The sequence below is a fragment of the Toxorhynchites rutilus genome, chromosome 3 (genome assembly GCF_029784135.1).
Source record: "Toxorhynchites rutilus septentrionalis strain SRP chromosome 3, ASM2978413v1, whole genome shotgun sequence".
In the NCBI taxonomy this organism is placed as follows: Eukaryota; Metazoa; Arthropoda; class Insecta; order Diptera; family Culicidae; genus Toxorhynchites; species Toxorhynchites rutilus.
In genome coordinates, this window is record NC_073746.1 from 214,072,009 (window position 1) to 214,083,947 (window position 11,939).

At 40.0% G+C, this 11,939-nt stretch overlaps 1 protein-coding gene across 1 annotated transcript in view; it reads left to right on the top strand.

Annotated features, from left to right (window-relative positions):
* LOC129776726 (MMS19 nucleotide excision repair protein) overlaps positions 1-11,669 on the top strand; it is a 56,666-nt gene extending 44,997 nt beyond the window's left edge. Inside the window, exon 5 of the mRNA XM_055782543.1 lies at positions 11,144-11,669. Coding sequence (XP_055638518.1) covers positions 11,144-11,458 — 315 coding nt within the window. The 3' untranslated portion in view covers positions 11,459-11,669. The remainder of the gene's footprint in view (positions 1-11,143) is intronic.
* Positions 11,670-11,939: the final 270 nt, after the last annotated feature.

Consider the following 11,939-nt stretch of genomic DNA (forward strand, 5'->3'; position numbering starts at 1 on the left):
TATAGCTCGGTAGGTATTCCCAAACACAGACTACACAATCGGATACCCTACGATACGTTTTAGAAATCGTGGTGGAGACGAATGAATCGTCAAATTTAATGTCTACGCTGATAAAAATAAAATAAAATAGAGAAAGCAATTTTAAAAATCAAGCGGAGAAAATAATTTATCGTACAATTGTGTATCCCGCTATGTGTTCCCTGAAAATTAGATAACAAAATGGAATTGTTTAGACAACAAGGTGATTCCAGAACAAAGACTATTGTTCAAAAAGAGCATCAATAACGGACAAAAATTATTTCTCTTAAAATCCCAACAGACATGAACTGCTGCTGTTTTTGGTTGTTCGATAAAATTTAACGCGAGTGAATATGTCACAATATAAACGCCGCTCCCGTAAGCGTGCATCGGAGCTGGAACAACTGTCTAATGTGGCCCTTACACTATCAGTAGCATCGACATTATCAGTAATGGCAATACTAGCAAGACACACTCCATTCGGCATCATCATTATTCTTCAACCCTATACGATCATTTTTATTGCTTCGAGGAATGCAGCAACTCTAGCCTTCATAGTCGTGAGAGAAATATACACATTTTCGAAATAAAAACTATCAATGAAAATCAATTTTATTGTATCAAATAAAGATCCACATCAATATTTTGAAAGGTTTTCTTATGTAATTATGTAATAAAGCAACAGGTTTTCTGTAAATGATGAAAAAATCTTGAGCTAAAACTTATTCTGGTGGTAATTTTATTTTATACTAATGAGTTTTAGTAGGGATTTCAGAAAAAAAATAGGAAATTGATCAAGTAAGGTTCAGTGTTACGTGTTTTATGCATTTAAGTAACAGCAAATAATAACTTTCATTAAAATTTTAAGAATTTTAAATTCCTTTGGGCCCACTAATCTGATAGAGAGTGAATTGGCTCACAAACATAGATTTTGACACAAGATGTCGCACAGTATACTAGACACCTCGAATGATAGTGTCCCTGCTTTATTACAGTAATGATGGAGCGAGATCAGAAAATCCGGATTTGCATCATTATTGCCCTTCATATCAATTTTGTCAACCTTACACGATCATTGTTATTGTCATTCTGATGAAGTAATGTCATTATTATTTATCGTGTAAAGGACCCTTAACACTGATGTCGAAAGAACTAAATGTCAACAAGTCTAAGTTGATTAAAACATTTTCATAATCAAAGGATAAAGCGGCCCTTACACGATCAGTAGCATCGACATTATCAGTAATGACAATACTAGCAAGACACACTCCTTTCGTTATCATCATTATTCTTCAACCCTACACGATCATTTTTATTGCTTCGAGGAATGCAGCAACTCTAGCCTTCATAGTGGTAAGAGAAAAATACACATTTTCGAATCGATAACTATCAATGAAAATCAATTTTATTGTATCAAATAAAGATCCACATCAATAATTTGAAAGGTTTTCTGCAAACAATGAAAAAATCTAGAACGAAAGTTGTTCCTAATAATGGTTTCTAATTATGATTTCAACAATTTGACCTGTTAATATAATGTCTTTCAGTGATGGATGAAGAAGATTCAAAACAATATGTTATGAGCATTCGAAAACCATTTTGAATTTTTTTTCATTATTATTATTATTATTATTATTATTTGTTTTATTTCATCCAACGTTATATAGTCTAAATGAAGGGTACTTAATTCTAATTTCTTCGTAGCCTTGTGCGAAACTGAGCTGAGTTCTAGTTAAAATCAAATTGCATTAAAATGACGCATGATTGCTCGTATTGGTTCATTACCACTGTAGTCCTGTCTCCATCGTGGCAGGCAAAAGAATTCGAAGGTCCTAAGTGCGTAGCCAGGAACGTTTATGTCTACTAGTGCCAGGAGGTTAGGAGCGTCGAGTTCGGCGTTCAGCAGCTTAGCGACAAAAACAGCCTTCGCATTCTTCCTCCTTTGTTCTAATGTTTCCAGTCCTAGTAACTGGCATCTGTCCTGGTAGGGCGGCAGATTGGCCGGATCGTTCCACGGCAAGTTGCGAAGGGCAAATCTCACAAATTTACGCTGAATGGCCTCTATGCGATCGGTTACGGTACTGTGAAACGGATCCCAGATTATCGAACCCGTCTCAAGAATGGGACGAACCAGACTGACATACAGCGATTTCAGTGTGTAGGGATCTTTGAACTTCTTCGTTACCTTTCCAATAAAACCAAGCTGTCGTCGTGCCTTCGAAATTACTTCTGAATGATGGTTTTTGAATGTTAAGCTCGAGTCCAAAGTAATTCCGAGATCGCGCACCGTCTGCACGCGCGATAAGGGTGTTCCATTGATAGTGTATTCGAATTGCAGGGGGACTTTCTTACGATGGAAGCTGATAATGTTGCTGAGGGTCATGTTGTTGGCACGGCACCATAATGCAAACTTGTCCAGTATCTCCTGAAGCCGACGACAATCATCTTCGTTATCAACGATCACGAAAATTCGTCAGCGTATATCAGATAGCAAAAGTCGTCAGCGTATATCAGATAGCACCCGTTCTCCAGAAGTAAAGTTGCGTCATTCATGTAGAGCGAGAATAACAGAGGGCCAAGATTGCTTCCCTGAGGCACTCCTGAGAGATTACAGAACCAGTCTGACGTTGATGATCCAACCTTGACCGCAAGAGCTCTATTACAGAGATACGACTCCAGTCATTGAACAAAATTTTCAGACGGGCCCATTTTACACAGTTTACGTAGAAGAATTGAGTGGTCAACCCGATCAAAAGCTGCTTTCAAGTCGGTGTAGATTGTGTCCACTTGTTTGCGCTGACCAATATTTCTGAGACAGATCGAGGTAAACTCAGTAACATTTGTGGTTACACTCCTTCCGGAATAGAAACCATGCTGGTTTGTAGAAATGTGTCCTTTTATTCTGTTAAACATAAAGTTGGAAACAATGATCTCCAGCAATTTTGAACATGCACAAAGAGACGTGATTCCACGGTAGCATCTGACATCCGTTTTGCTTCCCTTCTAGTGGGCAGGAAACATGTAAGATGATTTCCAGTCAGTCGGGAATTTAGCCAACGACATGGACAAGTTGAATATGCGCAGCAGTGGTTTCATAAGTTGGACAGAGCATTTTTTAATAACACATGCTGGTATTCCATCTGGGCCGGGACTATTCGATGATTTTAGTTTCTTTACAGCTTTTACGAATTCTTCAGTTGAGACCTCAAACGTATCCAGCTGAATCACGTCATATGGAGTGAAGTGGAGTGGGTCTGCGGAATCTTCATTCGCTGGCGAACTTCAAAAATAGAGCGGAAGAATTCGGCGAAAAGTTCACACTTCTCAGAACTAGTGTTTGCAACTTTTTGATTCAGAGATAAGGAGATTGGAAGTCCAGTCTCCCTTCGTTATGAATTTACAAAATTCCAGAATGATTTTGGATTTCGTTTAAGGTTCCTTTCGATTGATCTAGAGTATTTGCGGTAGAGTTGGTCGTTCAAATGCCTGTAACGGCGGCTAGCTATATGAAATAAAGGGTGTGTCACATCAAATTGCATCACGGAAAAAACGCTGTAGAAATTTATTTTTAGGAATTATATCTTCAGCTTTCGCTTATAATTAGATAAGAGTGTATAGATCACGTTGGCCATGCTTCAATGTCAATTTTTCGTAAATTTGGAAAAATGTCGTCGAACGAAAAAGAGCGTCGTGAATTAATCCTGCGCACTCATTTCTAGAATCCGGAGTTGTCACATCGGGACATCGGTAAGATGCTGGGAATCGTCCAATCCACGGTCAGCAGAGTACTAAAACGATACTTCGAGAACCTAACCATCGACCGGAAGGTGAAGAACGGCAAAAATGGATACTCCGTCAGTGAAAAAGATCACAAGCGCGTAGTTAAGCAGTTTAGACATGATCCAAGAAGTTCGGTCCGGGATGTCGCCAATAAGCTGAATTTGTCAAGTTCATTCGTCCAGCGGACCAAGTAGCGGGAGGGCCTGCGTAGATACAAGGTTCAGAAGGCTCCTAACCGCGACGAAAGGCAAAACATGATGAGGAAGACGCGAGCCCGGAAGCTGTACACCGAAATGCTGACGAAGCCGCATTGCCTAGTAATGGACGACGAAACCTACGTCAAAGCGGACTTTCGTCAGCTGCCGGGCCTGTTGTTCTTCTCCGCAGAGGACAAATTCAGCGTTCAAGAGGAGATTCGCAAGCAGAAACTATCCAAGTTTGCCAAAAAGTACATGGTGTGGCAAGCGATCTGCTCTTGCGGAAAGTGGAGCGCCCCCTTCGTGATGACCGGCACGGTAAACGGGCAGGTTTACCTTAAGGAGTGCCTACAGAAGCGCTTACTACCACTATTGAAGCAGCACGAGGGCCCGACCATCTTCTGGCCGGATCTCGCTTCGTGCCACTATTCAAAGGACGTGTTGGAGTGGTACGAAGCCAACGGGGTCACCTTCGTGCCAAAGGAAATGAACCCGCCCAACGCGCCGGAGCTTCGCCCAATAGAGAAATATTGGGCGATTATGAAGCAGGCCCTCCGGACGAACCCAAAAGTTGTCAAATCGGAGGCGGACTTCAAGAGAAAATGGATTTCTATTCAAAAAAAAACTACAGCCTGACGTTGTACAGAACCTTATGGACGGGGTAAAGAGGAAGGTGCGAGCATACGGGCTTGGGCTCAAAGTATGAATAAAAAGAAAATGCCAAAAGTTGTTTAATAGTTTTTATTTTACTGTCTAAAATTTTCAAAAGGATCGGTCTACTGGGCGAATTTCTACAGCGTTTTTTCCATGATGCAATTTGATGTGACACACCCTTTACAATTTTATTTGGAAGAGAGCGAGATCTGCGGAAGGTCCTATGAGCGAGTTTACTGCGTCTCTTCATTCTACGTAGTTCTTCGTTCGACCACGGCGGTTTCTGGGGTGGCCGGTTCAACGGAACACATTGAGCAATTGCTAGCCGAACAGATGTGGTGAATGTGTGGACCGCAGTATCAATATCGAGGCAGTTCAGGACAGAGGACCAGTCGATTTGATTTAATATGATAGACAACTGTGTGAAATCGGTTTTTGCGAAGTTATACTCCTGAAGGTCGAAGACATCATTAGTATAACGCGTGGGAGAGCTGCAGTTTAAGGTGACCATGAACGACGGGTGGCATTCATCGATTGCAATGAGAGCATTCATCGATTGCAATTACTTCACTGACTAGTGAAAGGTCCAAAATGTTTCCGTATCGGTTAGGAAGACTATTAATTTGCCGCATATTGCAAGAATTAATACCATCGAGTAGCACTGCTCCTGATCGACTAATTATCGAGATAGCAACGTCTAGTGTGCAAAATGCGAACTGATCCATTTTAACCTCTTATAGTCACCAAAAACAATTATTATATCGTCTGCGATAGTCCTGGATGCGACTGACTCCAAACAATCAGTATGATGCCTCATAACCTGCACGTCGCTCGATTTATCCGGGGGGATGTATATGACACCAACAACAATTTTGCGATTTCCTGTGGAAATACAAACCCACGCATGTTCAAGTAGAAGTTCGTTTACCGCGAAGGATGATGAAGGAATGTTCTTCCTGACTGCGATGAGAGTTCCACCGTGTTGTGTCCACTTTGGATACAGTGTGTACAAACGCTTAACGTTAAACGTCATTAATAGAGTGACATTAAGAAACGCTTGATAACGCATAGGAGGTGTTTTATAAATAAACATTGAACGAGTCAGACAGAACGTTCTCGACCATAGTGATAACAACTAGTGTTTTCTCTCCATCTACTCTGTGTCCTTTTTCATACAAGTTCGTTGACCCGAGCCAGAGTTCAGTGAACTCTTTTTATAGAACATAGTCCGAACATTGTATATTTTAGTGGCGACGAGGAAAAAGAAGAGCCACTACGCGAGTGCAAAAGTGCTAGTGGTAATAAAAAAGCATAGTGTTGTATGCTGTGTGCATTGTGCGAGCCTCTGATAGCTTGCTAATCTGTGCCGAAACAAGGAGTTTTTTTTCTCCGGCGGTGGTAGTTTCGCTATTGTTGTGGCCGCTTTAAGTGCGATTCACATACAACATACACGTCACGTTCACGTCCCGTCACGTCACGATACGTCAATGATTCTACCATGCAATTCTCATGAAAACATTCACATACACCAGCAACGTAACGACCCGTCAGCATACGTTCAACGAAAACGACCGGCAGGGTTTGTAGAAAAGAATAATTGACGGTGACGGACGGCTCGTTTGGTTTTTGTCTGGGCTTTGTGTCTCGGCTTTTGTTTTGATTTGGTTGTACAGTAATTTACATCTACATCGACATTAGGCTGATTGAACAGATCTGTGATGCAACACGTTTAATTAGACATTTTTACCTCTAGTTGGACATTTTTGTAAACATTGAGTTCGAGACCCAAATTATGGCCCCACATTGAAAGTCGCCACCAGTCGCAAATGTCCAATTACTGGTCAAAACCGACTCCAATGCGACACTGAGTGGTGCCTCAGCATATCGCTTTATAAGCAACTTACTGTACTTTTCATGCCAACATATCTCTTAGCTCCAAATTTCGGAGTGAAAATCATTCGCGACTAGTTGAAAGAATTATTCTATTTATTATTATTGTTGCATGAGGGTCGGACTACGGGGTTTAAGCATTAAAATAATTGAATTCAATGATTCTCATTGATTTTTTCAAAATTTAGAACTGATTCTAGGCATGCTGATTTGAAAGAGGACATTGCAATTTAAAATTGTTGTAGGTGGCGACACCATGAATAAAATTAAATAAATCATTCGTTTGGCATTTGACGGGACGGTGCTGGTGGAAGCATTGACTGCATGTGTGAATTGGTGGAGACGTTGACGGAACGTAGACGTTCTTCTCCGTAACGTGCTATGTGAATCGCACATTAGTTGTTTCGTCGGCGGGACGCGTCCATACATTCCGTGACGCTGTCATTTGCAATCGCTGAGGGAGGACATTTTTCCTGGTGAATTTTCCTCGCTGGCGCGGAGGCCAAAGCGAATCGGTCTATGCTGGTACGCTGGGAGCTCCTGAATCCGCATTAATACCGTCGAACGTGTATAGCACGTTGATTGGACGTAAAGGGTGAGCAGTTGAACAGTTCTGGTAAGCCCATTTTAGCTATTCCTTTTTTTTTGGTAAATTGATTGTGCGAAAATATATTGTCATTTTTTTCCTTGTTACATTTTCATTATTTCTTGATTGGATAATACATAAGAATCCATAGTAGTTTTTTACAAAATGGCTCAAGCGCAAAATACAATGGCCGCAACAATTGAACCTTATAAAAGGAACAAATCCTTTTCAAATTGGGTGGAGCGCCTTGGATATTATTTCACGGTGAGCAGCATCCCGGAAGACTCAAAAAAAGCCTTTTTGATCACGCTCGGTGGAGATGATATCTTCAACGAGTTAAAGCTTCTCTATCCAAACGGGGCTTTATCAACGGTTGCGTTTGGAGACATGGTAAAAAAGCTGAAAGGTAGATTTGAAAAAACTGAATCAGATATGATTCAGCGTTTCAAATTCAACAATCGGGTTCAACAACCTGATGAGTCTGTCGAGGATTTTGTTCTCAGTGTTAAACTTCAAGCAGAGTTTTGTGGATTTGAAAATTTCAAGGAAATGGCAATACGTGACCGCATTGTAGCGGGTGTCAGGGATCCTGCTTTGCAGCAACGCTTCCTGAATGAGGAAAATATTTCACTGGAGGTTGTTGAGAAGATTGTGGCCACATGGGAGCTCGCTAGAGCTAGTGCCAGATCATTAGGAGTATCGACTGCCGGAAATACCTTTCATAGATTACCTTCGAGCTTTGAGTTGGCGAATGTCAGTCAAGGTTTCGGTCAAATTGCTGCAGTTCGTGGGCCAGTGAAAAATCGTTTAGGCTTTCAGCCCTATGATAAGAATCATCAAAAGAAAAATGGCAGACAAGACAAGGACTGGCAAGGCAGACAAAGGCGGCGCCCGGATTGCTCCAACATTGTGTTTGATTTTTGTGGCGTGAAGGGACATGTGAAGCGCAAGTGCTACAAGCTGAAGAACCTCAAGAAAGATGCAGTCAACCTGGTGGATTCCTATAAGCCTGGACCCTCAGCCGATAGGCATCTCAGCGAGTTGTTGAGCCGGATGCAGACAAACGAACCAAATGACAGTGAGGATGACGATAATTCAGGTGTATTTGAATGTATGCATATGTCATCCGTGAACAGAGTATGCGAGCCGTGTCTAATTGAGTTGTCGATGGAAGGTAAACTTATAAAAATGGAGGTTGATTGTGGTTCGTCTGTGTCTGTAATGGGAAAACAACAGTATTCTCTAAATTTTACAAACCCCTTAAAGAAATCTAGCAAAGAATTGATAGTTGTCAATGGAGCCAAATTAAAAATTGAGGGAGAGGCGCTTGTCTTGGTAAAATTTAAGGGAACTGAACAAAAATTGAAACTGTTAGTGTTGAATACTTCACATGACTTTATTCCATTGTTTGGGCGTACATGGTTGGACATTTTCTTTTTAGATTGGAGAAATTTCTTCATGAATTCTTTACAAGTTAATAACATGGTTGTCAAAAGCAGTGATGCTGTAGTTGCAGATATTAAACAACGTTTTTCTGCAGTTTTTGTGAAAGATTTTTCTTCGCCAATTGTCGGGTATGAAGCCGATTTGGTTTTGAAGGACGAGATTCCTATTTTTAAGAAATGTTATGACGTACCGTACCGGTTAAAAGTTAAATTTTTTTATTTGACGAAGTTGGAAAAACAAAAAGTAATTACACCAATTAAAACAAGCGAATGGGCTTCTCCTGTGATAGTTGTCATGAAGAAAAATAACGACATTCGACTTGTAATTGATTGTAAAGTTTCAATCAACAAGTTAATTATCCCTAATACTTACCCATTACCAGTTGCGCAGGACATTTTTGCACAGCTTTCTGGCTGCAAAGTTTATTGTTCTTTGGATTTGGAAGGGGCATACACGCAGTTACAACTGACGGAAAGATCTAAGAAATTTATGGTCATCAATACGATCAAAGGTCTTTTTATTTACAATCGTTTACCACAGGGAGCTTCTTCTAGTGCTGCAATTTTTCAGCAAGTAATGGATAAAGTATTAGAGGGGCTTGAATTTGTATCGTGTTATTTAGACGACGTGCTTATTGCCGGTAAAGACTTAGAAGAGTGTAGACGAAGACTTTATTTGGTGCTAGAAAGATTAGAAAAGGCTAACATTAAAATTAGCTTAGAAAAATGTAAATTTTTCGTCACAGAACTGCCTTATTTGGGTCATATTATCAGTGGTAAAGGTTTAATGCCTAGTCCTGACAAGGTTTTGACAATTCAAAATGCAAAAATTCCACGAAATGTGACGGAACTTACATCCTTTTTAGGGTTGATCAACTATTACCACAGATTTATTCCACATTTGTCCTCAAAATTATATTACTTGTATAATTTGTTGAGGAACAATGTGCAGTTTAAGTGGGATGAAAATTGTAGTAGGGCGTTCAACGAGGCAAAAAACTCTCTTTTGGATACTGACTTTTTGGAGTTCTATGATCCAAAGAAATCATTAGTTGTGATTTCTGATGCTTCTAGTTACGGCTTAGGTGGAGTTATTGCTCATTTAGTTGATGGAATTGAAAAGCCAATCTGTTTCACGTCTTTTTCGTTAAATGATGCACAGAAAAATTATCCTATAATTCATTTGGAAGCATTGGCTTTGGTCTGTACTATTAAGAAATTCCATAAATACCTTTTTGGACAAAAGTTCATAGTTTACACTGACCATAAGCCACTTGTAGGGATCTTCGGTAAAGCTGGGAAAAATTCCATATTTGTGACTAGACTTCAACGTTTTATTTTGGAACTCAATATTTACGATTTTGAAATCAGGTATAGGCCTTCTGCTAAAATGGGAAACGCGGATTTTTGTTCTAGGTTCCCATTGCAGGAAATGGTTCCTAGTGAGCTCGATAGGGAGATGGTCAGAAGTATCAATTTTTCAAAGGAACTTCCTTTAGATTATCGGTAAGTTGCCAGGCAATCTAAGGAGGATGATTTTCTCCATAAAATAATTTCGTTTATGCGAGGCGGTTGGCCGAAAAAGATTGATAAACAGTTTGTAAATGTTTTCGCAAATCAGCAAGACTTGGAAATTGTTGATGATTGCATGTTATATCAAGACAGAGTTGTGATTCCATTGGTTTTACAAAGAAAAATTCTTAAACTTTTGCATGCCAACCATGCCGGTATTGTTAAAATGAAACAATTGGCGAGAAGGTCCGTTTACTGGTTCGGGATAAACAGTGATATTGAAAAATTTGTACTTGGTTGTGACATTTGCAACAGTATGGCCATAGTTCCAAAGCCGAAGATCACGTCTGAATGGACACCTACAACTAGACCTTTCAGTAGGATTCACATAGATTTTTTTCATTTTGAGCAGCGTACTTTTCTATTGATTGTAGATAGTTTCTCAAAGTGGGTAGAGGTTGTGTGGATGAAGCGAGGAACAGATTGCAATCAAGTTTTGAAGCAATTGGTGGAATTCTTTAGCAGGTTTGGATTTCCAGACGTTTTAGTGTCTGATGGTGGCCCTCCATTCAACTCATATAATTTTGTAAACTTTCTACAACGACAAGGAATTAATGTTCTGAAAAGCCCGCCATATAACCCTCCCAGTAATGGGCAGGCTGAGCGTTTTGTACGTACTGTTAAAGAAGTTCTGAAAAAGTTCTTATTAGAACCAGAATTTTCTGACTTAGATTTAGACGATCAATTTATTTTTGATTAATTATCGCAATAATTGCTTAAAAGGTGTTGGAGAATTTCCATCAGAAAAGATTTTTTCATTTAAACCAAAAACATTGATCGATTTGCTTAATCCTAAGAAACAGTACAAACGCCAACTTTTAGTACCACAAAATCCATCCAATGATGTGATTGAGCCAAGGATTGAGTCAAAGCCTTCGTTTGACCCTTTGGATAAGCTGATGGAAGGGGATTCTGTGTGGTACAAGAATCATAACCCTCATCACAAGCTTCGCTGGTTAAAAGCTGTATTACTAAAACACATTTCCAAAAATGTTTTCCAGGTACTCGTTGGAAGCGTACAGGTGGCCGCTCATCGCACGCAGCTACGGAAAACCAATGACGAGAGACCACAGAGGCCGAACGTGTTTGTCGTTAGTCGGGATGTGGAACCCGAGCAGGAAGTTCAGAACATCGAGAGGAAAGTCAACGATGACGATAATGAGGGATTCAGAGGATTCCCTAAGGAAGCCATCAGACTCGAACGAAAACGTAATTTTTTTCCTGATGACTCGGATGCACCTGCAGATCAAGTACCGCGGCGTTCGAAACGAGCCCGGAAGGCAAAAGTTTCCAAGGATTTCGTTTACCAAAAGTGAACTCGAATTTTGAAGCATGAATTAAATTCAATCTCGTGAATTTTGTAAATATTTACGTACTGAATTTTGTAAATACTAGGATAAGATTTAAACTTTGATTAAGGATTGTACTGTAATTGAATTTCAGTGAACTTTGGTTTCATGTTCAGTTTTATGAATTAGATGTTAGATTTTCATTCATAAAGCCTTCTTTTCAAAGGGGGAAGAGCTGTTGTGTCCACTTTGGATACAGTGTGTACAAACGCTTAACGTTAAACGTCATTAATAGAGTGACATTAAGAAACGCTTGATAACGCACAGGAGGTGTTTTATAAATAAACATTGAACGAGTCAGACAGAACGTTCTCGACCATAGTGATAACAACTAGTGTTTTCTCTCCATCTACTCTGTGCCCTTTTTCATACAAGTTCGTTGACCCGAGCCAGAGTTCAGTGAACTCTTTTTATAGAACATAGTCCGAACATTGTATATTTTACACCG